At 42.0% G+C, this 27,528-nt stretch overlaps 1 protein-coding gene across 12 annotated transcripts in view; it reads right to left on the bottom strand.

Annotated features, from left to right (window-relative positions):
• TCF4 (transcription factor 4) overlaps positions 1-26,204 on the bottom strand; it is a 246,882-nt gene extending 220,678 nt beyond the window's left edge. For 2 of the 12 annotated variants that reach the window (XM_075020169.1, XM_075020174.1), the window contains exons 1-2: positions 23,678-24,300; positions 21,916-21,988 (exon numbers count right to left, since the gene is read on the bottom strand). In XM_075020169.1, coding sequence (XP_074876270.1) covers positions 21,916-21,988; positions 23,678-23,968 — 364 coding nt within the window. In that variant the 5' untranslated portion in view covers positions 23,969-24,300. Of the gene's footprint in view, positions 1-21,915; positions 21,989-23,677; positions 24,302-24,739; positions 24,876-25,493 lie in introns of those variants that run through there. The other 10 variants (XM_075020167.1, XM_075020168.1, XM_075020173.1 and 7 more) reach the window with 8 other exon arrangements.
• Between the last annotated feature and the right edge of the window lie 1,324 nt (positions 26,205-27,528).

The raw sequence follows: 27,528 nt of genomic DNA, 5'->3' as shown, positions 1-27,528 counted from the left end.
ACGGAAAAGGCAAAACCAAGCAGTACAATGTTCTAGAGATCTTTTTAACTTCTAATATAATACTGTAATAGATGAGAACAGCATTTTCCTTTAAGTAAGTCTTCTACTTGATATTAACTCATTAAATATTGCTGAAGAAGAAAAACATCCCATTTACAGGATAACATCTACTTATGATTAAGGGCCTTCCAGACTTTAAACAAAAGACACTATCCAAGAAAATACTGATATTTATCTTTTTCTTCCTGCCATAAAAGAAAGTCCTGCAAGAACTCTGAACACCGAATTCACAGGCGGTAGACTGAAATACTGCTCTGAATCAAACCAGAGCAGCTTTAGAAATTAACACTTTCATAGTGTTCACGAAAGCCCTTCATCTCTAGAGTACCACTGCCCAGAAAGATAGATAGATAACAGATCATGGACAAGGCGACTTAAACTGCAAAGGTGGTTTGTCAGCTTTAATAGACAAAGAAATAAATGAAATAATCAAATCAGAAAGTTCAAGCCACACACATGAACCATCTCCTTGCCCCAGCTGACTTACCCCAACACCCCAAAGGCACTCCTGCAGCCCATTTCCACCCCAGCTGAGAGCAATCACTTTTTAAACCACCTCCCTCTGACCATCCTGGCTCTGGGGATTTCAGTGTGACTGCAATGATTTATACCTGCTAACGATCTAACCCCTGTGGACCTCAAGAAAACTTCAACAGAATGGGATTTGCAGCATGAGCACTAGTGGCCCTAGAACAATTTGAAGAGGTCAGTGAACCTGGTCTGCAGAAGCAGCTCAGCCCCAAGTGCTGCATCCACATACCTTTGCAGATAAATATTATGAAAGCTTAAAAATATTTTTAATTTCAGCCAAAATAAAGCCCTGGTGACCATAACACACCTGTAACCCAGACTTTGTTCCTTCAACCCTGGCTCGTATTTCACAGCTGATGATGGACCAGCTCCAAGAAGAGCCCCCGAAATGGCTGGCACAAACCCGGTAAGATGCTCCCGACTGTTTCTAAAGACCCAGCGCCTATCCTCATCATAGCTCACCAACCTACGGGCTACCATCCTGACCTCAGTGGCAACACAGATGATATTGGGCATCTTTCCCTTTTGTGGGGTTAAGATCTCATTTCTAATGCTCCTGAATACAAGCGCAGTGGTGGGGAGTTTCCCTCCACTCAGCATTACGCCTTTCCCCCCTCTAAGCGGGGGCAGAGGCGATCCATCTTTCTTACACATTCACGAAGGACTTGGCGCAAGCACCCAACAAAGCGGAGCCCAATGGGGGGGCACAGACCACATCCTGCCCCCTCACTTAGAGCCACGTAAACTCCCAGAGTTTAGTAGGTCCCACCGTGTTAAATGAAAATGGAATTTAATCTCGTACATTTATATGAAAAAGGGCAAGTGAAAAAAAAAATCCTGGTGCTTTTAGTCCCTTTTCAATAAGTTATATCAAATAATGTCTTTTGCTAACTACATTAGAGAGCAATTATGACTTAATGGCTGTCTAAATCCATTATCAGTGTACATTTAACCTTTCAATATTTAAAGATAATATTTAATTTGAGCAAATTAATGGACTGCCTGTGAGACCAAACATATCTATTTAGTCTCTCTGGTTTTCCATCAGTGATAGTTCCCTTTAGATATCAACTTGTGTGACAAGCAAGCTGGTAAAGTTGTCCCTTGCATTCATGCTTCAAATAAACATTAGTAATATAGTGCTACGATGACTGAAGTAAAAAGTAAAATCTCAAATAACTACTAGATTTATCTGTATTACTGTTCACATCATTTTCATACCCCTCCAGTTATTTTTGATCCAGTACAGAAAATATATAGTTGTCCACCTTCTTCTTACCATTTTCACAATTACTGTTACATTAAAAATTTTACTAGGATTCCTTCTCTTTAATCTCTGAGTTGCAAAAGCATTCCCAGCACAATGCACATTCCATATTTTCGTGAAAGAGTGCAAAGGTGTTGATGAATTTTCAAGACTGCCTCAGAACAGAATTCGCATTTCAAAATAATTTACACACTGAAGAAATACCAATGTACAGAAGTTGGCAGTCCAATGGCCTATTTTCCCCCCCCAAAAAACCCAAAACAAATAAGCAAGCAAGCAAACAAAGCCTGATTACCTAAAGACCAAAGGATTCATGAAAGACCCTACTCCTTTCATATTACAGTTGCCATGGAGTCTTCCCAAAATTTCAAATTAAAATGTATACTACTTAATACCAATTTTTATGCTTGTTCCAGTGACCAAAACCCCTCACTATTTAAAGTGGCAGATTTAAAGTGAGTTTTCCCACACCTATATTTTGAACAGCTAAATCGGTGGCCAGGTTTCTAGAACTGAAAGTCTTCCTCCAACTCACTGATAACAGAATGTGAAATTCAGATCACTCACTTAGATGACTAATTATATAGCAAGGAAAGCTAGAACTACTTTTGTAAATACTGACACAGATATAGATATTTCAGTTTAAGGAAGAAAACTTGGTCCTCATTCCAGGGATCTTGCAATTCAATTTCAAAAAGGAGAGGCGAAAAAGCAGGAAACACCTTAAAATACATGCCTGTTTAAAATTTAACTGTCTATGCATGATGCTCCCATGATGTCATCTTTGTAGTCTCTTTTCTCTTAAATAAAAAGGTGATAACGTTCAAAGTTTGCACTATTTAAATAAACATAGGCAAATTATTGCACTTCACCAATGCAAGCATATAAGTGACTGCAAATGCATTATCATGTCAAAACCTGGTGGAGTTACAGAACTAGGTTGACATCTTATTCACATATTGAAAGGTTAGAGGTGTTCCTCTGTGAATAAGGCACTTTAAATATAGTTTGACTTTGCACATTATGCGCACTTTTGATTCCATGGTACGACTTATCAGGTTCTGTGACAAAATGCAAAAAAGTTTTTTAGTTGCACGAGCGCGAGTCTGGCATGAATCCACTGAATTTAGTAAAGTTACATTCAATTTATACCATTGTACACAAGTGGAATTTAGCGCATCACTAATGGGCGGCATCCCTTCCTTGAGCAAAGTCAATGGGACTCTTCCTTGAGTAGAAGTCCTTCAATTTAGACCAGAGTTTAAGTTACATATAGGTTACAGTTTGACCCCTGCACAACAGAGAAGGTTTAACAGTAGAAGAGCTGCTTATTCACACAGAATTTCAGAAATACAAACTACGCTTAACTCAATATCTAAGAGTGCATTCAAAGCGGATGGAAATCAAAATGCAAGCATTTGCTTGCAATCCTACTGCAAACAAAAGGTTTACACCAGCCTGTTAAACTGGGAGACCACACAAAAATTTAAGGAGAATATTGGGAGGAAAAAACCCAACCCCCACACACATTAGGTAGGTATCTCATTGCTAATATCCAGGCAAACTTCCTTATCACTTTAACCTCTACACATCACCACCACCATGGAGGCTGACATACTGCGAGGCTCTACCTCCTGATCTCAGAGACAGCCACGAGGCGCGTGCACAAGAGAGAGGCATGGGGATCCTCCTGACTCAGACGCAAAGGACTCCATACAACGAAGTCCAGCCACGCAGTGGATCTGTATTTTGGGTCAGTATTTTTATTTCAGACCAGGAGACAGGATTTAACTATTTCAGCCCTAACAGAATCATAGAATAGAATGATGAAACAGATTCTATCTCCTGCAAATAAAGTCCTCTCAAAACGCCATAAATCTATAGATAAGGCAAGCAAGTTCACTTATTTAAGCAATAAGATTTTGAAAACAACTGCCAAAAACCTGGCACACAAACACATGGATACATATACACACTCTGAATTTCCACCAACACACCCCACCTTACTTTCTACAATCTAAAATAAAGCAAAAATATTCAATTCACAAATTCCAAGGGAAGACTTTCCAAGAAAAAAAAAACAAAGCAAAACCCAGACTTCCAAAGGAAAAGTCCACAGGGCAAGAGCAAGACAGACAAGGTACACCAGACCCTGTGTATTTCCTTTCAAAGCATTCAAGTGGAAATCTGTTCACCACTCCTTACCTTAGGCAGAGGCAGCCATCCCACCACCAGGGCCCACACAAGTCCAACCCCAGCCAGAGTGCATGGAGCCCCACGGACACCACCAGCCATCCCCAACTCCACCCATACCCCACCCTAACTAGCTCCTGCAGCTCTCCGTCACTCAGCTTAAATGACTCCAATTAGGCAGCCCACCCAGCACCTGCAGGGTCTCCACACCCAGGGGTAGCTCTGAGGTCAGAAGGCACCACGGGGAGGCTTCAGCTGCAGCCACGGTGGGATGGGACTCCCTTCGATCTATGGAGATGGCACCTGCTCCGGTGGCATCGCTCCCCGGCACCCCGCTCCGCTCCCTCCTTGGGAAGAGTACAGAGCAAACTCAACCGGGGCAAGTGCATGCACGCATCTGAGAGACACAAATGTCTGGTTGAGTCTTCCTACCAAAAAAGGCACGTTCCTGTAGAGACATGCCACACATTGGGGGAGGGGGACAGATGGAGAAGGGAAACATGCTATTTAAATGCTGGAACGAGAACAAGTGAATATAAACTGGCCATATTTAAATTTTGTCAAAACATTACAATAAGACTTCTGGCCATCAGGACTGAGATGCTGGAACACTATTCCAAGACAATTTTTGGATCAAAAACCTTAACAATTTTAAGGCAGAGCATGACAATCTAAGCAATACCAGGCACCTGGACCTGCTAATCCAAAACCTCCCTTCCAGCCCTAACTTCCTTTTCAAATACTCTAATAAATGGCATTGATATACATCCCAATGTCTATAAACACCAAGAAAATACTTTGCAGTAGAAGTCTTTCATTACGAAGTCCAACGGCTGGCAACTGAAGACACAAACATGGGAATGATAAAATGTGAGTGGCCAGTCAGCTATCTACAGAGAGAAACCGCTCAGGAATGCAGGACTACCTGTTTTTAACAAATCCATTGCATAAGAGAGTGTATTTTTTTCTGCTGTTACTTGTGAGATGCAACAGGAATCCCAGCTGTTCATGGAATCTTATCCTACAATATCTCATAATTCATGTGATTTACTCTGGAATACAAAGGGATACAACAGCCATGATGGTACTCACTGGCATGGCATTGGGCAGAAAAAAAGAGTGTATTCCTTTTGTCTTTCTACCAGAGCTTGATTTGAACCAAGCGCCAACTGAACACTGTAAGTACAACCACTGATGGCTCTTTGTGGTTATACATGTATGTATGTATTTGTTTATTTATTTATTAGAACAGTTGTTTTTATCCATTAAGGCTATTGTAAATATTTTTCTTAAATACCCTCAAGAGTCTAAAAGAAAGAGTGGGAAACTAACAACCCATAGACAGGAATAGGTTCTAGCTTATTTTGTTGCGAAGTGCTGTAGTGCTGTCTGTAAACTAAGAAAGCTTTAAAAAAAACAACAAAAAAACCCCTACAAAACTTCTCCTTAAATGGCTAAAGCAGCACAACCTGCAGTGCTCCAGAAAGGTCTGTCTTTGCCTGCAGCCTAACAGACTTCAAAGCAAGAAGGGATCTTTGTGATGTTCCTGCCTGAAATCATCCATGAGCCTTCACAGAGCCCACCTCACCTACCAGCCCCATCGTCACCGACCTTCAAGGAGCACTGTCCTGTCTGAGCCATTTCCTCCAGATTTTTCTGAATTCTTGAGTGCAGTGGAAATATTTATTCCCATTCATTGGTGGGGAAAGTAATTCTGTTTGTAATATGGCATTTGCTAATGACTACAAAGTAGACATACGGGCTTTACTTTTTATGAATGTGTTTGGACAGTGAAAACAATGCTACTCACAGGTAACTTTAAGTGCTAGAAACTAGCGGAGGGCTTTTATTTGCTAGGCAGCACATACCAAAGATATGACAACCAGGTCTCTCCCTGCAGAAACTTTGTCTATAGCTCAGCTCTTTCCAGAGGAAAACACTACCAAGGCTCACTCAAAAGGGAATTACTGGTAAGCTTCTTAGGTGCAAGCTCCAAGCCAAAATTAATCTTGAGACAATTAGATCCAACCCTATTCAGCAGAAGACAGTTAAGCCCAAAGCTGTAGAACCCAACACCACTGAAAATGAGCTTTGATGGTTGGTACAACTAAAGGAAGCAGGTGAATGCAGGTACTCCGCAAGAGCTGAATGTTCAGAAGATCGAGTTTCCATTGGGGCCCTCTGGCAAACACAAGAATCAGAGAGCAAAAAACAAACAAATATTGTTATGCTTTAGCAAACCTTATTAATTTCAGAAATTACAACCTCTGAAACCAATGCCAACAATTAGGAATCAGAGATTGTCCTTTGGTTGTCATCTTAAAAGCTCAAAGAGGACTATATCTACAGACCTGAAAGAAGATAATTGTTGGTTAGACTTCTGTTTGTGACCATCAGAAATGTTACCTTAATTTGGCCTTAATGACCTATAATCTCTTTTAGCATATGGCTTTTAGAATGGTTATTATTCAGCTTGATCTATGGCTATAATGGAGCAGAACAGTACTGTGGGTATAATTAAAATAAGTTCCTGTAAAAGTGGAATATGTAGTACATTGCTAATGTGTAAATGACTAAATAACTTAATTAGGTGAAATGAAGTGCACTTATAACCACAGATGCTTAAGCCGAATCATGATAATGTTGTGTGTGTGAATATATTTTTTTAAATATGTTTATAACCCAAACAGTAGGACAAGGAAATACAAAGTGTACACTAGTTATAAGGATGACAGCAAATTTTTTAAAGGGAAGTTTTCATTACAAATTAATGTGAAGCTGGTAGAGAAAAATAATTTTTAAATCACTTCAAAATGCTGAAGGGAAACAACTTTTCAATAGGCTGTTCCAATACCTGCAAACATCTTCTCCCAGCAAAATCTCAAGCAGAGTAGAAGAGAAAACTATTCTTCTGGGCAAGCCTAAAAAAATAAATAAATAAATGGAGCCTCCTTTTCCAAGCCCACCTATTCATATCATGCCTTTCCACACCTGTACCTGTCTCCTTCATTAGCCTGAGCATGTAGGGCAATGAAATGTATAAATCTGCAGAATATAGGCAGACAAAGAGCCCAATCCTTCTCATAGGGAAGTCAGCAGGAAAATTCCCATTGCTTTCAATATCCAAAAGACCGGGTTCCAACTCAAGGGGAAAAGCACATAAAGTGCACTTGACAATTCAAAACATGGGACTGATCTTGACAGTCTTCCATCTGAGACTGTCAAACTGAATATGAGAAGCTCTAAAAATCACTTACAGCACTTGTATTCATCGATTCATCCATATTCATTCTTCCTCTATCACTGAATCCTTACTGTAGGTGAATGTAACATAACCATGAGCATGATGAGGAGATGAATAAGACAAATTATTGAATGTGTGCTTGAAGGAGGCTTCAGCCAAATAAGCAACCAGGAAATGCGTACTTTTAATTTTACAATGAAAGATAAAAAGGAAGGGTACAAGGCAGTACCTTCACAAGTACCTACGGAGCTGTAGCATGTCTTCTTCCCAGAAAGCAACGATTCTCTTCGCTGCCCTCAGTAAAACAAAGATATTTTAGACTTTATCCTATTAGTTTCCTAGCAGAACACAGGATCCCCAGCATAAAATGGCACAACTTGGTGGGTGTTTGTAGAGTTATGCTGATATATTCCAGTTGTGGATCTGATAAGATTATATAAATCCACCACCACTTCCTTCCGCATGTTACCTATTATTTTTTATTACTCAAAAGAAAGTCAAGGTTACCAAGTTGTAGTGCCTAGATAACGTTTTCCCATCAGTTAACTTTCTCATATTTATTAATTAGTTGCCTTTAATGAGAAAGTGCGATGTTTGCAGTATTTCTGAGCGAGCCAGACATAAGAAGTGTGAATACCCACCAGAAAAACTGTTTGACCATAGTTCATAAATCCAGTATTAGACAGTAAGCAACCAGAATTTTTGATGATTCTCTACAAGGAACTTTTCCAGTTTCATCGATCAGTAAATGAGATGTTCTTCCTTGAAGTCCTCTTAGGAAGCTCTGATTAAATTAGAAACGACTAAAACCCGTTTCAAGTTGAAAATAATTTGCAAATGCTACAATGAATGCAGGAGAGCAAAATAGCTCTTGTATGTAAGCAAACCCATTTTAAGGCAAAATTTGGACTGAGTCAAAAGTCTCAGAATAACTATTTGGAATCTGTTGCTATTAGTCACCGAGTTGGAATAAAATCAAAAGATGCTAATAATGGATACGTGCATTCATGACTGCATAGACACCCTGCCACTCGGAAGGAGGCATTTTATAGGACGCGCTGTTAAGAATGAGATGAAATGGCAACGCAAAGAAAATTTCCTCTCTTAAGGCACAAAGGAGAATTGTACCTCGCAGGAAGGGGAGAGGAGGTGTTTTCCTCTCCTGGGAAGTGCCACCCTCAGAAGAGACTCCATTTCACATCTCCTCCTTGGGAGCCAACTGAAATCAATTAACTCTGCAACTGGAACCAATTAACCCTCTAAAAAGCACAACACCAAACACAGTGGCAGTCTTTAATAAATGTAATAAATACATAAATAATAACATAAAACACTGCAGTGAGAGAACAGTTTTCTAGTCTATATGATATCGGCTCTTGATTCTTCAGAGACGTAACAATGAAGAATTTTGTGTTCTAAAAAAAAAATACAAAAAAGGATTTAAGTAAACCCAGGGGACCTTTAAGATGGGATTCATCTCATTTAACTTTAGCCATCTAAAAAGCAGGCATCTAGTCACTGAGTTGTTTTTACAATTAGTATGAAGAGACAGGTACCTTGAAAGAGCCATCTTAAACCCTTATCTTAATCAGGGATAAGCCTCCCTATCTCTTTACAGACACCTATCTCTCTCCACTGACATCGGAGGCACCTAGATGATTACGTTCGATTAAGATGCCAGTCTTTGACAAAAGTCACAGTAGACAAGATGGGTGCCATCTGTGAACGCACGAGCAAGCGAGCAGCCCCGTCCTTCCCTCTCATAACACGCCCCTCGCTCGCGTTCGGGAATTCTTCCATCAGCGCAAATGAGAGACCAGGAAGAGTGCTATTTCTCAAATCTATTTTTTAGTGTTATGTCTTATTTTTTACATTCACTTCTATTTCTATTCAGCGTTGTTATTTTTCAAATTGACTTCTGATAAATACAACAGACAAATTTGAAAATGCTCTACAGATTATTCATTTTAATTTTTGCTCTTAATTTCCTGTTGTACTAGGTCTTTTAGACAGCAGTGGACAGGAAAGTGGCTTAAGCAGAAAAATATGATTGTACAAATATTACCAAAATGGCAAAGCAACTCCAGAGACCTCCCAGTGTTTGTGACCCTTTACAAGTGCATAGCAAAGGGCCGGTCAGTGCAAGTGGTTTCATCCCACCACTGCGGAGGCCACCAGAAATTTATTTTCTCCAGCAGTGGGGTTAGGTCTGAGCTGAATAAGAGGAAACAACTTTATATTAAAAAGAATAAAGCTGCTTCTTTTATAATCCTGCACTTTCTATTTAAGCTCTTTCTATTTTGGATTAAGAAAATAACAACTCTCCATTAGGCGTGGCATTAGGCATTGCCCTGTTTACAAATACATCACAATTTTGCCCAATGGCAGAGCCAGAGGATTTTTTTTTTTTACACTTAAGAATTACATTAAAAAGCAGTTAGATACACATTTTTTAAAGTTTAAAATATCGTACTTTTAGTATAATAAATCTCACCATCTCCTTGTAGTGAGATATTATGGGTTCAATGGCCACATAAAACACTTGGGCAGCGGGACTCCAGAAGCACAAAAATGCAAATAATAGTCACCTTATCCGTTTTCTAGTTAAGTTTTGGCTTACAGTGTTTTCAGTTCCTTCCTCCATTCCTATTTCTTCACCTCTAAATTTTAAATGGATAACCTCTTCTGCACCCTAAGCAACGAAACATTGGAATTAAAGGGGATGATATCGAATCAAGGGCTTGAGTTACTGTACCAGTCAGATCCAGACGGCCACACGGTCCAGCAGTGGTTTTTTTCTGGACGCAAGACAATCCTTATTTTTGGAAGGTGTTTCGCCACTGCCCCACATTATACTCACAGTGCAGTGGCAGAGCTCTCTACCCTGGATTTGCACTGCAAAAAGACTAAATCTTGCCCCACAGTGTTCAGATAATGAAGGTTTAATGAACTGCAGTGTTTTTCCTGTCCTACAGAGCTTGCATTCACAAGTCCGATGAAAGAATAAAAACAAGTCAGTAAAGGGGAAGAAATAGAGAAAATGAGACGACAAACAGCTGGACAAGCTGGGACCCATGTAAAGGTAAGAAGTGACCATGCTGATGATGCAATACTACTGAAATAACCTGGATTCAACTGAATTCTCAACAGAGGCTCAAAAAGAGGTAAAACGTGGGTCATAACCTTTTTTTTTTTTTTTTTTTAATTTGACAACGTTTTTGTGCTTCAGCTAAACTGGGTTTGAGGTTAAAAAGGAAATGACAATTTACTGCCAATAATTTTACTGTTAAGGATTTACGCCACAGCCAGGGAACCAGCAGTCCCCTGGAAAGGGGGCATCTCCCAAACAACACACACGACGGAGAGCCTGTCTGCTGACGAAAGCTGTCCTGAGCTGCGTGTTTACTTTCTGATAATTGGTAATTTTGCCATGTTAACTTCCTAATTGGATATCAACACATTTTCAGTATCTGTTGTACACTTCAGTCACAGGCAGGGAGATGTGAAGAAGCATCAGTATTTCACACTGACCAAACCGCTTAATCAAATCTTGACATGAGCATGAACCTGGAGCACTCTCACCACTATGTTGCTACTAGTGCCAATTAACCGCTTCAGTTTTAAAAGACAGAGATAAAAGAAAAAAAAAAAATATGGAATATAAATGAGAAAATTAGGAGAGGGAAAAAGACAATGTCCATTAGTTAATAACCTAGTTCATAAATTAAACGCTCTTATTTGTCATGTTTACAAAATATCTAATTTTAGGAACATGAATTTTCCTCTGTTTATATAACAAGACACAGTATTTCCTAAGTAAGTAAATCTTTCCAAAGAGTATAAAATCAACAAAGTGATTAGCCACAGAAAACAAAAGTTAAGCAATGCATTTGCTAACAACTCTGATGCTGCAGAATAAAGCATTATCTAGTCTCTAATCAGGACTTAACACATAATTTTTCCCAAAGGACTGTAACGGACAAAATACTGTTAAATAAAGTTGGCTTAGGAGAGCCCAGATTAGCACAAAGAACATAAGTGGTCTCGAACAACACGAGTTTAAAGCAAACCAAAACCAACTGCTCTGGCAATAGACAGCAACTACTAGCTGATGCTAGTTAGTCACAGCATGGGAAGATCAATTTGTAAGGTCTGACCAGAAAAGTAGCATCAGTGGTATAGAAGCACAATGAAAGCGTGCCTGACAGGTTACAGTCACATCAGGAATCACAGAACACGTAATTTATTGGTATTTATAAGAACAGGAAAAAGTATTTTCCAAATCTTCTCTTCCACTTCTCCTTCAACCTTCTGCCACAAACATTCAGATACCACTGAAAAAGTATCCTACGTCTGAAAAAATAACATTTCAGAGTCAGATGAAGTCATACCACAGAATTTGGTACTATGTCTTGTGGAGAGGACATTCACAACCTCCGGCTGACTACACAGTATTCATTGCAAAGGAGCAGATTTCAGAAAGGCTGTGTCAGAATGCTTGTCTAAATTTCAGGTAGATGTGATTTATGCTATGGGAAGTGCTGTGTGAATGAGGTTTTGCAGTATTGATAAGTCTTGAGAGAGTCCAAGTCATCTCCCGTGTGCACAGCCCAAGCAAAACAGTTAATCCTGGAGAAGCAGGAGGGGCAAAGAGCCAGGATCCTCCCGCACACACGGCAGGGTGAGCTTCGGGGTGAACCCGGGACTTGCTATGATGGTCTCATGGCTGCAAAACTTAATCAAGCTATTAGGCCACTTTCTTTCCTTTCAGGAGGTCTGATGGTGAATCTGCCTTATCACGAATGCAGTAGTCTCATCCCTGCCCTTCTCTCAAAATATCTGCAGCATTTAAACAGTTACAAGGCCTAATGGACAGCAGTCATCTAAGGATAAGGAGCATTTACTCCTAATGCAATGCACCTCAAGCGGCACGGCACTAAATATTTCCTCCGCATTTCAGGATCAGCTGCTATGTGTAGTCCTCGTAATTAAGTATGCACATCTATGAGGAGCTAAAAATAATTTAATAGTTATTTCTGCATTATAACTGTACATGCAAGCTTTACTGCTGTCACTTCTCCCTTTGCCAAGAATCCCCTCAAAAATGAGGAAACCTATGCTATACCCTGCAGTACTGCCAGCAGAAATGGACCACGCTCACAGGTACTCCCAAATCATGTTAATGCATGAAAGTTCACCCAAACAGTCTTGTGGTACTAGAATTACAGAGACAGATTATGTCACAGCCTCATCCCTGCATGTCTTTGTTTCTAAAATACTGAAGAAACCCAGTATTTCAGCTTCTGCTCTGTCAGATCTCGCAGTCATTTCAAATAGAAACTGTGCCCAAGGAACAGCATCAGATCTTCATGAAGAGATAGGCAAGAGGAGAGTCACAGGGAGGAATACATGGGGTTAGAGTTTGGGGACTTTATTTGGGTTTGTTGTATTTGTGGAACGACTTGCTTCCAGGCTGAAAGTTTATATGCCAGCCTTCAGCCCAGTTCAAACGCTCAGAGCCAAGTCACAAACTTATCAGAAAGGTTTGTAATGGAAATGCTGACAGACCCTTAAGTCTAGTGGCACTGGCAGGTGCTCCCACAATACAAGAACATAATTCAATCAAGCTTTTGGCTGACGTCATGAAGCACAAAACAACTCAAATGCTTTATGAACAGTACCAGAACCCCTGAGATTCAATTACAGTCTTGATATTTGATCAGGAGTCATACTTAGCTGTTTTTAATATAACAAAACCTTTGTACCAGTTATTTATCAAATAGGTCGATCGTATTTAAATGTACAGTCAGAGGAAAAAGTGCATTGTACCATGTCAACCTGACAATCCCAAATCTTCAGGAACAAGACAGGCTTTTATTTGAGAAAAACAGCACCAGGCGAGAGTCTGATTTTTATATACTACAGAACAAAAAGAACTGAATCCCTATTTTCTTAGGGATTACACACATGCCTAAGAATTAATTCAGTGATTTCAATTTTTTTCCATTTTTGGACCCCTAAAATTATCCTGGCAGAGGTACTGATCGCTACATAGTGAATGCAATATGCAATAGCGGTTTTTTGTTTTGTTTTTTAAAATAAACTTTGCTGGAACCCACAGAAATAGCCCACGGGCCTGAAAGGATCTGCTGTAATGGTAAGAATCCAAAGGTAAAATCTCCCATTTGAAGCCTCCCTGATTCTGCACTCTTACAAATGAAGCACCAACCAAGGAAGAACCCCTTCTGCATCAGGCCTAAGATCACCTTCCGCGGCTCGCCATACACACAGACAACAAAGCAGGGTGCCGCATGCACACACGCACACGACGAAGCAGGGTGCCAAGGGCAGCACTGGCAATGGGAAGCGTGTTAAAGGGCAGGAAGGGACGGAGCTGCTGGGAAGGCTGCCGGCAGCGTGCCAGCTCGCAGGCAGCGGATGACAGCCTGCCATGGCTCACAGAGCCCGAAGCAAGAGCGACTTCGCCTCTCCCAGCAGCCGGAGAGCGCGAGAGCCTCGGCTCCTCTGCCCCTGCCTCGCCACAACGCCGGCGCCCGTGCCAGGGCCGTCGGCGTCCCTTTCTGCGGTAGCCACTTACGCGCCGATGCAGATTTCACGTAAAACCCTGAATGAAGGAAATGAAGCCCAGGTGCTGGGCTCACTGAAGCCAGCTGAAAACGAGAGCGGGCTTTCGGCGAGGAGAAGACCAAGCGGCTTGCGAACACGCAAGTGCAGCGCCCAGCATCTCTCCCCGGTACCCCGCTGAGACGGTGGAGCAGAAGGCACCAAGTGCCAGATACATCATCTTAACCTCGGAAGCCTTTTCACCAGGTGAAAAGAAAATCATTATATTCAACAAATCAAGTCTTAGGGGATTAGTCAAATTCCACAACAGTACTCTGCAAATACAGCACCGTGTGTGAAGCGTTGTTTCCAAAATAGATCAATACCCAGCACAGACAACAATAGATTGCAGCTACGTATTGTCATTACTACCAATAGTAGTCTTGAAAGACATCGTTAAACGGTGACTGTCACAATAGCTCTCACGCGAACAATGCTGTAACTGCACCTTCACATTAAATACTTTCTCACCGCTCTGAAATCCACCAAGATAAACCCATTTTTAAATACACCTGGTTGGCTGATATGCAGATCGACTGCACTAGTGTTTACCTTGGCAGAAAGAGTAAATATGCCAACCTTCCTCAGCACTTTTCCTATTTCTGTAAGTTTGCAAAGAAAAGGAATTACACAACAGCCTTTGAAAACATTAGAAAAATTATCTAAGAATTTGGTCATTGCCACCGCTCTGCTTTGCCAAGAAGCACTAGGCAGAAAGCTTTCACTGCAAACAGGTTAAAGAAGAAAATTTAGCAGGCCAGTGTTACAAGACCGCAGATTCGTGCCCAGGCGCAAACCTTAAAGTCACAGGTCTGAAAACCTTTGACGCACAAGCACTAAGAGACAGATTTCAGCATTTGGGCTAGATCCCGGGAGGCACACGATACCTCCCAGATGACAAAAGAAGTGGAGGCCCCTCGACATCTCATTGCCTCAGACTGACAGGCAGCATCAGCTGCATAAAGGCAGATGAGGAAATTTGGTAGTGACTTTTACTTAGCGGTTAATAGTACAGAATAAGTAACACCAAATTAAATTATTCAAGGGACTCATTTTAACTGTTGTTATTCCTCCTGTCTTCTGAGGTGCAAGAGGAACTCTACGGACTACCTACAGACACTGGCAGATGGTACATACTATTACATGTATATTAATTTTATATGCCTACATCTTCAGCAGGACATGTAAAACATTCCCAGGCTATGCCGGCTCTTCTCTCTGATGACCGCACAGTGAGCTTACTTGAACTCGAAATTTGTCTGAGCAATGAGAGTGTGCTCTGGCTGGGGGGGATCCGTCTCACCTAGCCTTCGACAGCCAGAACACAGCAAGCTACGCCTCGGCAAATCGCTAGGTCCTTTGGTGGAGAATAGGCATCGCCAGAAAATGATTCACTGATCTGAAACGCCTTGGGGCAATCCCTCCTCTGCCAGCTATGAGGAGCCCTAGGAGATGTAGGCACCTGACTTTCGTAAGGCTGCATTTCATAAGCTTCAAAACAATAGGCTGCCTCCGACTCAGGACATAAAAAAAAAATAATTTCCACTTCTTGAAATGTAATTTCTATCCCTTTTTATTTCTACTTTGATTATGTCCAGCGCCCTGGTATCGTTTATCTGGGAGAATTTTGGTAAAAGATCTTTAAACCATTACAAACACATACCCTGTTTCTTATTCAACAATTGCAGATCTGTTATCTTGGCTTATGGGAACTGATCTAAATAACATCATGATATCAAACAGTGAAAACCACAGGCCTGGGGCCACCGGGGCTCTACTCTTTTTCTGGGACTTGCAAAGACACAAATTTCCAGATACAAAATGTAGTTTACCATTAGAAGTAAATGTTTGATCTGTAAAGCTTACAAAATGACTTTGTTTATCATAGCAGATGAAAAAAAAAAAAAAGGAATAATTTTAAACTCAAAACAAAACTGTTTATATGACAGCTTTTAGTGCTCCATGATTCTGTGCATTTAAGAGAGATTCAAGCAATTAACAGCATAAACTTTCATTACATAGTTCTATTATATATGTTTATGTGACTTAGTTGTTCATCTGTTATTTAAGTGATTTCCTCATTACAATAGTATGGTAAAGATATTTGCTGATCTTGTCAAAAAAAGTCAAGCAGTTCATTCGCAACATTCCTGGGATCCCAAAGTGTGTGCTTAAATCCTTTTACTTACTAGGTAAGTAAAATATCAAAGCAATTCCAAAATTCAGTAATGGTTTAAATCATGGGGGAGGAAAAAAAAAAAAAAAAATTAAATCACATGTTCTTTTTGCAGTAGCCAAAAAATAAGTGTAAGTGGTGAAAGATTAAAATTTGTGTGACCTGGTGTTCACAAGATGCACAGGCTGACAATTATTTGTGGCTATTTAATGTTTCTTGGGAGCTCAGTCAATGGAAGCTGCATTTGCCTATGACAAAAATCAATATGAATTTGGGAGTGGCACAAGTACAAATCTAATGGGAAGAAGCCAAATTGTACCTCACACGCTCCCAAATGCCTTTTTTTCCTGCATCCCTTACTGAACATGTTAGACAAGCTTTGTACTCCTACTTAACTCCAACTCAGACCTAAGTTCACTGGTTTAATAGATACACTTTTTTCACAGATACCTCGTATCCACTGAATAATCTAAAACATTATTTCTGTTACTGCTAAATTTGGCAACGGCAGGCACAAACATCTCCTGCAAGTGACATTTGGCTGGATCTGGCCCCCAAGCATTTCAGCCTCTCAGACAGCTAATGTCTATGTTTTTAAATTATTAAACATATTCAGGAGTCTTGACAAGGTAGACACTTATGACAAAAAGTATTTAAAAAAAGCTACAGTATCCAACAGCATGACTGAACTGTTTCAGATACAGTTTGCTTAAATCAGATCCAATGCAAGCATTTTACAGAGCATTTGTTTAGACCCTCTTCCATTCAATAAGGCTAGTTTTCTTCCAACATCAGAAATCAAGGGGATTTGCATCTTTTTTTTCTTTTTTTTTTCTTTTTTTTTTCTTTTTTTTTTTTTCTTTTTTTTTTTAATTACCAAGATAGGACCTTAGCTTCCAGATTTAAATATATGTGAGTGACTGCAGGTGGCTGTGTCCCTGGAACGTCCTCTGCAGGATACACTCAGTTTGCCACTGCAAGCAACGTACAAACTCAGAAGTAACCTCTCTTCTTTGTAACTAAATATTTAGCTCCTCGAAGTATGCGCTATGGTGTCTCAGGCCAATTCAAATATCATAGCGTGGGTCTTTTTCTGCCCCCACAGTACTCTCTTTAATAGGACTCGGAGGGGAGGAGGATCGAATGCTTCACAAGTAAACATAGCTGGAAGGATGGGAGGTAACTAGCATTCTTCTTCTTCTTAATCATAATTACGAAACATTAGGGATGAAAAATATGGAAGCAGTTGCCTTTGTGTATCTACGTAGCTAAAGCCTCAAGTATTTTTCAACAGTCCAATGAAGAGGAGTATTACAAAGCACAGCCACGGGCTAGCAGCAGCACCGGACCGGGCGAGGGGCCGGAGGGTCTGGGGCTGGGAGGTGCCATGTCCTGCGCACCAGCGTGCTGGAGACCTGGAATGCCGCCTGGCAAAGAGAGAACGTGGTGCAACACGCAAGCAAAGCCAACACCCAAATTCAATCATAATTTTCTGTGTTTTCTGACATATACCATTATAAATGCGGACTACTCTTCAGAGCCACCTATGTACTTGCAATAGCTATGTACCTACTACACTTCTTTTCCTTCATTATTAAAAGTGCTTTTCTGATCCATACGCTTAAAATTTCTCATCTCTTACTTTTTTTCTTTTGAACAGCAATTTTGCATTATAACCCCCAAAATAAATTACATTCTTCCAAAATCCTCCCTGGTAAAGAGTACATTCTTCCCTAGCACACACACACATTATTCCCACTGACGCTAACAGGACCCATGCACACATCCTGAGGTGTGCCTAACCTGAGCGGCTACCAAAACGTTTTCAAGATAAAGACTGTATTTAATTCAGTTTTTCTGATAATCAACCAATAACAGCAGAATTATACACCCTTCCCAGAAGGCCACACTCCAAAAATGAACTGTACTTAAAAAACTCTATTTGGTTATAATTTACTCACAGACACATCCAAAGTAAAGAAAGGACTTCAAAACCAAGCTGAATTTGTGATACCCTAGTTAAAGATGTATTAATTTGTAATCGCTGTTATTCTAATGCAGGACAAGCCCTAATCAAACTAATGGCAAAATTAAAAGCAAGTCTTTAAAGCCTTTAAACTGACTTCACTTTGCTAGCACAGACATCACTGAGTAAAGATTTTAGATTTTTTTTTTGTGCACTAGGAATGGCCAATCATAAGAATTCAGTTATTCTACTGCTACTCACACCCACACAATATTCAAACATATACACAGTGGGCAATCTATAACAGATGCTTGAAAACTTAGGTAAAATTAAATACTTAAAATAGAAGAAGCAGAAGTTGAACATAATCAGGAAGATGTGGGCTTTGATTATCAGTTCGAAAACTGAAATATGCCAAATGTGACAGACCTAGCAAATTCTTCAGCGCCACAATTGTTGAAAAACTGCTTCAAAACCCATTCCCAAAATCAAACACCAGCGATCATCATCTTCCCCTTATTTTACAATGGCTTGCACTTAGATTATGACAAATGCTTTTACTGCAGAAGCTAAGGTAAACTATTCAGAAAATTTTAGAAGATCTGGGAAAATCAATTTTATTTTGGCAAGTGTCCTAAAAAAAAGAATTAAAAAAAAGAAAAAATAAAAACCCAGCTTCATTCTAATGGATGTGTATTGTTCAATTTAAGTAACAGGTATTAAATCACTTTACAAATACAATACAAATCTGAGGTAACTCCATGGGAGTTTTCTTAAAAATAATTTCAGTCTTCACCAATTCTCCCTGTTAAGGTCAGAGTCTCTAAACCAGCATGGCTGAATTGTTTTAGTGCTCTCTGCTGAACACCTGCAAACATCAAACAAAAACTCCTGGTCCTTTACTGGGTTGACAAAAGCCTTTCATGTGAAAAATGCTCCATGGGAATGTCACGGCTGTGGCTCAGGTTACATTCCTTTCTCCCTTGCAGCCCTCACCATTTCTTAACATGGTAAGAAGCCATGTTTGTGAAATTAAAGATTAAAAGGAAATGTGGCTTTACTTTATTTTCATTCACACATTACAAATCACAATAGAGCATCATATATTAGATGAGTAAAAAGCTATTAAGATGACTTTAAGCATGAAATATTACCACACTTGCTAAAGTACAGTTATAGTTTCACTTCACTGCTTGGGATTACTTTTCTTTGGGGTCTTTTTTTTTTTTTTTCCCTCCCCCCCGTAAGATACGTTTCAGGTTAATGCAGAGGAATGACATCTGCGGTTCCCCATCTCAGTAAACACAATTTTTAAAAGAGGACCATTAAGAGAAGGTCAGCTCAAACTTCAGAAGGGCATCTGTCCAGGAGGAAGACCAAGCTGCATTCAGATCACTAAAATTCTGTATTATCAATATGCATAATTAGAATAATAAACTGTGTTCCTATGTTATTAATGGGGCTATCTTTAATCATTCCATATAGTTACAGAAAACATCTCTTGAAGCAGTTGTCTGGGTGCTATCATATCAAATCTGAATTTCCCAAGTCCTGGCTCATTACAACACTGCACACCAAATATTCTGAAGCAGCAAGACTCTCGCACACAGCTAGCTGGCCAGCAAGAGCACAGGGAAACAATAGCCACGCTTCTCCTTCTCACAACTGTATCTTCAGGCCACACATCCACCCTCTCACCGAGTATCAGTGAGGGGCAATTCACTGATACCTAGATTCTGAGAACTTTTTTTGAAATCACCGATCGCTCACTACAAAACTCCCTGTCTAATAACCAAGCAACAGATCTTTATATAGGAAATTCAAAATTCTTTTCCTTTAGAAGACAGTACCCTGTGCTGCATGCCATTGTGCAAACAATCTATCAACATACAGTATACGTTCCTTTATCAAGCAGGGTACTTCATCCTCCACCATCAGAGACTGGTGTATTCAAGCATTTACATGTTGTTAACAGTATGGGAGAGTTCAGGTGTTATTTTAAATAGTCTATATCTTAATATTACTAATGTACTTCAGCACATTAAATTATTCGTATGTCTAAAATGATGCGTCAAAGTTACTTTAATCTTTCAGATTTAGAGACAATAAAAAACCATATAAACCCTTGATTTCACTCACTGTTCAGATTTGCTATCCTGTGGTATTTCTGATCAAAATGACTTCATAGATGAGGTTTACGATGCATTTATTAAATATAACTATCTAGTCAATTGCTGTTAGACCAAGTGTTAGCTGCTGCATTGACTGGTATATAAGCATGACAAATTGATTTGTCTGGCACAAACACTCTTCGCTTCTCTCCAGTGAAAACAAATATAGTGAATATTATGTATTCGGATAAATCAGTTATTAAAATTATGTAATTCAGAAAATGACAAAAAATAGGATTAAAACCTTTAGCTTGCGAGATATAAAGAAAATTACATTTGGAAACCTATTCAAACCTAATAGTAAAATTCACCAAGTCACTATATTCATAATATAACCAAATTTGTGAAACAAAACCAAAACCATGTTATTTTGAAAGTCTGAATAGAATAAAATTCACAAAATGAGTACTTAATAATTGTTGGCGGCATTTGATCAAAATTTATATTACAGACTACCTTCAAATTAGGAAGTCCTTCTTTGGAAATAAGAAGTTAATTGACATACTAGTGCATTTAATAAAAATGGCTATACTGAATACATAGAAGAGGTTCCTTTAATTGAGTACAAACTGCAAATAGCAGGCATGAAACTATATGCAATGACGTGTTTATATCTAGATATCCACTGGCAGTTTGCAGTGAAGACTTGTCCAAATTTACCATCTGATTTAGAACAGTACTCTGTGTATAACAATACTACATACAGTGTGTTGGTATGTGTAATTGCCTGTGCTTTTAAAACACTGCAACTCTCTACCCGGAGATGTATTTGTGTCCTGTCCAAAACACCACATCCGCAAGGCAGGGAACCCTCTTAACAAACTTAATAGAAGACTAAGGAAATTTCAAATGCGTAAGTATCCTTGCTAGTTTTACTTCTAATTTGTCAGGCATATAAAAACCTGTATATAAAACTTCAGTTGCCAGACAATTATTGTACACATATGTTCTACCACAAAGAGCTCTGATATTTCTTTTGTCATCAAACAGGACTCCTGTTTTTAGGGAATGCAGAAGTTGCCCATATAGTACTACTACAGCCAAATAAACAAACATACAAACAAACAAATCCTCCAATTAAATTTCAGGGACTCTTCAAAAGCAGTCAAATATTTAGAAAGAAAATGCCCTGTCTTCTACCAGGAAAAGAAATTGGCCCGAAGATTTTAATTCACCGACACATATTCCATCAGCAAACAGTGATCTCTAATACTAAAGAGTTCTTTTCCCGGAAGAGGTTGGTGTTTATACTCAGATACTTGCTTATTTATTTATTTATTTTATTTAAGCAGCCTTCAATTCTTATTCACAAAATTCATTCTCATGTAAGATGTTTTATCATCTCTGAGATACAAAAGACAGCATCTGAAATTGTAAATAAAAATCTCCAATGCTCAATTGAAAAAAGAAAAAGATTTAAACTAGATCACCTTGCACAATTATACAGAGAAGTTTGGGGGGGGGGGTAAAAATACTATAAATGTATGGAAATACTGTCAAAATGTCCCAGTCTTGTGGAAATAATAAGTAGTAATAATAACAGTCAGCGCTTAGGAATAATTCCGCTCAGATCTGAATGAATCTGCACCCCAGAAGAGATTAACACAACCACAACAAAGGTAATGCCTATGGATAAATAACTAACAACATTTTAACTACGTATGAAACAAAAATTTTACATACTTGAGCCAGTAAAATGTCCACTTGCCAAGGAAGTTGGTCCATTTTTCCCACTGCTCACAGGAGGTGAAAACATCTAAAAAAAACAAAGAGGCATTACTACTGGAAAACAAGAGATTCCCGAGTCCACTGTTAGTCAAAAGTTCCTTCCACATTCGCTGTGAACTACGTTCAATAGTTTGTCTACCACGAAACATCATCCCCCACAGACCTGAAAATGAGTCAGTATTTCTTACAGCCCCCACCAGCCCCTCACCACCATCATCACGTTTTTATTAGGCTCATTAGCTCCCCAAACAATATTCGCTTCCCGAAGAGTTTGAGCAATCCCAGTCCCCAGCAGCGTTATCCAGGCTGAGAAGCGGGGCTCGCTCCCCTCTCCAACTCTCACGCTGACAAAGGCGAAAAAAGTTTTTTTGCTGAAACCTTGGCCATAAATGTAGCAATGTCCATTTCCATCCCGCTTTACGATTTGCCTGTCATATGTGAACCCAAATAATAATAATGCAAAGTGCCACCTGCCCTAAATTCTCATTTCGTCTCTAACACGAGAGCAATTTGAAGCAAGGCTCTCTCCCTCTCCCCCTCTCTCTCCCTCTCTCTCGCTCCCTCTCTCTCTCCCTAGCATTTATTTCGACCCTAATTGGTTTCTCTCTTCTTCGACGTGTCTAGTGGATAATACGCACCTTCCCTGAGTCAGAGCCTGCAAAAAGCAAAGGAACAAATGGAAAAAGTGCAACAAGCAAAGAGGGGGCTGCAAAGCTGCCTCAGGCTACGTTTCCTGGCCAAACTTCCCCAAGCCATTCCTCCAAAGCAAAGTCTGGAGCAGCAGCAGCAGCACCAGCCTGAAGCAGCCTCATTTACACGGGGGGGTGGGGGGGAGGCAGGTTTTTGCGGGGTGTTGCTGGTCTTTAGGAACATACATGCATCTCACAGCAAACTGATTCTCCCCTTAAATAAATAAATAACTGGATAGATAGATACTCCTGACATATTGGGGGGAAGGGAGGGGATGGGGAGAGGAAGGAAGGGGCTGGGAGGGGGAGGGGGAGCCTGACAAAACTAGACAAGTGCACACGTCCGGATTAACGTTTGGCCTCCAAACCAGCCCGGCCAGGAGCAGCCCAAAGAGACAAAAAGTACTTTTTTTTTTTTTTTTTTAAAAAGAAGCACCATCTAGCTGGGGGGCTTCAGAAAAGATTGGAGCAGTTTTAATGACAGCAGAAGCCATATGAGATTTCAGTGAAAACTTTAAACTGAGACAGTCATGGATTTCTTTGCACTTTCCATGTGCCAAAAAATGAAACAAGGGAAGAACTGAAAATAGAATATAAGCAACTAATTAGCAATTAATTAGTTCACGTGCCAACAACGCTATAAAATGTAAAGCACAGTAAAAGTGCTAGATATTGTTATTAACTAATGATGAGAAATGTTCGGTTTTAGGGGCATCTCTTTTTGTATGAATTATTTTAGACATCCAAGACATTAAAATAAGCTGTGAACACGATTGCATCTCCCATCACATACAATAAGAAATAATAAAAAGACTCTAATTTTTGTTTTTCTTTTTTTTTTTCTTTTAAAGCAGAAAGATATTTACCATGGTTCTAGCTGCTGATTAAAAATTGCCCAATGTACTTAGATCACAGTTTTGTTTTGTTTTTGTTGGTTTGTTTTTTGGTTTGGTTTTTTTTTTAGTTTAACAGATCAGCTAGAAGATATTTTTTTACAGCTGTTGTTAATTTCCACCGTTGTTTCTTACCGCACTGAAATCCAGTAAATCACTCAGTTCTTTGTCCGTCCCTAAGGCAGCCATTCGCTGTTGGTGATGCATTTTAGCAAAATCACACAAACCTAGAAACATGGAAATAACCGCAATCAGAAACCCAGTCCCGAGCCTTGCAGGAAACACAATCGGATTTTTCAGGGGGGTGGGGGTCGGGGGTGGGTAGTTGAGAAGAAGGGAGGGAAAAAAGATGGAGGGGCAGCAAAAACAACAACAACAAAAAAGCGATATTGTATTTCCAAAGAGGCGATCGAAACCCGGTAACATCCACTCTAAACCCAAATCCGGAGGAGAAAAAAAAAGAAAAAGCCTCGCTCCCGGAGCATCATTTATGCAACAGGAGGTTCAGCGAGGAATGAATGAGGATCCCAGAGAAGAAACTACAGCCATCCGCTCCCAACTTTTTCCCTTCTCCTTCTTCCACGCAAAGTAGCGTTTAGAGGCAGAAACGGCAAAGAGCGATAACAGCAATGAAAAAAAAAAAAAGAGATGCAAAGTCGCAGGCTACGGAGGCGCCGGTGCGGAGGGACGCGGGGCGGGGGTGGAGGGGCCGGGAGGGAAGCAGAGAGCAGCCTTTGACAATTAGCCCCAATTTCTAATTTGCGGAGGGGGGGGGGGGGGGGGGTTAATAACAACAACCCGGGAGCGGCTCGGGCCTGTGCGGAGTCATCGGTTCCCTCCGAGCGCCCGGGGGGAGGGGAGGGAAGGGAAGGAGGGATGGGGAGGAAGGGAAGGCAGCGAAGGGAAGGAAGGGAAGGAAGGGGCGCGGAGCGCAGCGGAGCCCAGCGCAGCGGCCGCGCCGCCTCGCCTCGCCGCAGCCCCGGCAGCGCCGCTACCCGCCGCCGCCGCCGCGCTGCCGGGCCGGGTCGGGCCGGGCCGGGCCCCCGCCCGCCGGCCCCGCGCTCCCGCCGCCGCCGCCGGCTCCGCGCCCGCCCGGCCGCTGCCCCGCCGCCGGCCTGCCGCGCCCGCCCGCGGAGGGGAGCGGAGCGGCGCGGAGGGGAGCGGAGCGCGGGGCCGGGCGGCGCGCCGCCTCCGTACCCGCAGATCATGGAGCTGCAGATCCCGGCCAGCCGCCGACTCCCGCCCGCGCCGCACTTTTGCAGGGATTATACTTTAAATTTCCCCAGCTCGCGCACATACACATGGCAAAGCGAGTTTATACGAGGCTGCAAATACACGTGATGCGGAGACTTTGCCAAGAGGAACAATATTTTCTCCCCTTGTATTATCCAGTCCATTTTTTTTTTTATTCTGCTTTGTTTTGGTTTGTTTGTGGATGCCCCCCTCCCCCCAATTCCCCCCCCCCGTGCCTACAGCTAAATTTCAAACCCGAGGTTTTCGTTTTACAGAGAGCATTGCTGCAAACTTTGCAAAATCAGCCCTTTGATTCGCTTTACGCTCAAGTTTCTGGGGACGATGCCAGCGGCCCCCTCCCCCCTCAGCATGTTATACTTTTATTTTACATTTTGCTATTGCAGGCCCGACACGCTCCACGAAAACTAGTTCGACTTCATTTTCCGGTAGGAAATAAAGCACCGAGTTAGCACGCTGAGCGTTTGCACCTTAGTGTAGATCTCACACGTGTAATTACACCGTGTATATAGAATGTATATTTATACACACGAGCAATTATGTGTGCGCGCACACGGTGTACTTTCTATTTGCATTTACACATCGAATAACTTGCACCTCTTTTTAAATAACACATTGGGATCGACAATTTAAAAAAAAAAGAAAAACCAAAAACAAAAAAACACAAACAAGTTACTCTAACAGCAAATTGTAACTTTACCTTAAATGGCCACAAATATGTTCACAATATTCCAAGGGGGGGAAAAAAAGAACAAAAATAAAAAAAAAAACACAAAAATAAAAAAAAAAGAAGAGAGGAATCTTCTGCCAAAGTGCTTTATTATCTCACACGTGTGTGACCCTCCAAAACCACGAAAAAGTACTGTAAGTGTCAGTCCTGCTCCGGGGTACTCCACAGCTTTACAGGCACCCTACACCTGGCTTTGTTGGGATTTGGGGTTCCCGACCACCAAACGCCCGCCACCAGCTCCCCCACCCAGACAGCCGAGACGCCAGCCAGCCAAAAAAAAAAAAAAAAAAAAAAACCAAAAAAAAAAAAGGCAAAAAGAAAGGAAAAAAAAGAAGGTCCGACAACTTTTCCCTCTATTGTTTTTACAAACACATGGTGACTGACAAACTGCGAGCGCCGTGGCGGCTCGGGGACTTTCCCCTCTGTCCTTCCTTAAAAAAAAAAAAAAGGCAAAACCCCCAGAGCGAGCGCGGAGCCGCCCGTCCCAAACTTGTTCCAAGTTTACAGCGCTCTCCTCCTCCTCCTCCTCACCACCACGGCCTCCCCCGCGGAGACGCGGATAATAGCATCTTTCCCTGGAAGACACATCGCCAGCCGCTCACATCCGGGCAATGCCCGCCGCCTTATAAGCGCCGCCGCCGCCGCCGCCGCCGCCGCGCCGCCGCTCGCAGACAATGACGAGGGAGGGAGGGAGGCGGGCGGGACGGCGCGGCGCGGCGCGGGGCGAGCAAGATGGAGGGGCCCGCCGCCCCCCGGCCGCGCCGCCTTCCACCCCCCCCACCCCCGCCTTCGCCACCCGGACCGGCCGCGCCGCAGCGCGGAGATCCGCGCCTCCGCCCACGTGCTCCGCGGGAGCGCCCGGGGCAGGCGGGCACCCCTCCGCCTGCCGCGGGGGGAGCGCGTTGTTTCCCCCCGCCCATACAGCGCAGGAACCTGGGAGGGGGTTTGCAGGCGGCGGGATGCCGGGGGGGGGGGGTGTTGATTTTTTTTTATTTTTTTTAAATAGAATGGGAGCAGAGCGCGCAATTCCGATGGCGCGCAAGCAGTTCCTGAAAATTAAAATGCAGAAGTGCATGGGAAAGGGCTAAAGGGAGTAAAACGTGGCGGGGGGACACGCGCACGCACCAAGGGAAGGAGGCTGTGCAGGTGGGGGACAGGCTGCAGGGCCCAGGCCTGGAAGGGAGTAGGAGAAGTAATGAGGCAGGGGGGCCGGAGAGCTGCGGACCCCCTTTCTTGCCCTCCGCAGCTTGCTCAAGGGTGGTGGGAGACCCTCTGTGACGAGCGAGAGGTCTTCTTGCACCCACGTTACTCTGCTGGGCCTGGAGGTGAAAGTGTAAACCTAAAAGCAGCCATAGAAAAGGAGAGGGGGCCGTAAATCTAAACCTTTCGGAACCGGAGGGTACAAAGGGCCCCACGCAGCGCTGTGGGTGCGGGCAGGGTGTCCCAGCCCGGAGCAGGGCTGGGGAGGGACGTCGAGGGTGGGTGCCACGGGGAAAGCGGCACCGTGATACCACGTTGGTGCATGGTGAAAGCCACGGTCCCTGGGGCCTGCGCGGGGGGGATACCAGCCACACGTACACCCCCTGTAAAACTTCTGGCTTTCTAGATCCCAGGCCTCGTTTTCGCTGATCTGTGTCTTCCTCCGATCCTCTCCTGGACTGGGAAGTGTCCCACTTTCCACGATGCGCCATGCGCACACTGCAGTACGCTCAGAGACACTCTTGGATAAGGACATGTGGTCATTTGTACCCCACGGTGAAATGGTGAGAGAAAAACAAGAGCTACTTAGAAGATAAGGGCCTTTCCAAAGGGCACAGATTGCAGACTTACCGTGTAATACAAAAATACCTGATCACTCTTAACTGTGAAAATGTCGCCAGGTCAGCACGGTTCCCCCCTCAGCAGTGCTCCAGAAGCTGGCTACCCACTGACCACCAGGATATCAACGTGGAGTGTCCCCCATGTTGATGTCAACTCGGTCATCTTCCTGCGTGGCCTTAAAGCC

The sequence above is a fragment of the Buteo buteo genome, chromosome Z, assembly GCF_964188355.1.
Source record: "Buteo buteo chromosome Z, bButBut1.hap1.1, whole genome shotgun sequence".
NCBI lineage: Eukaryota > Metazoa > Chordata > Aves > Accipitriformes > Accipitridae > Buteo > Buteo buteo.
This window is presented reverse-complemented; position numbering and strand designations above follow the sequence as displayed.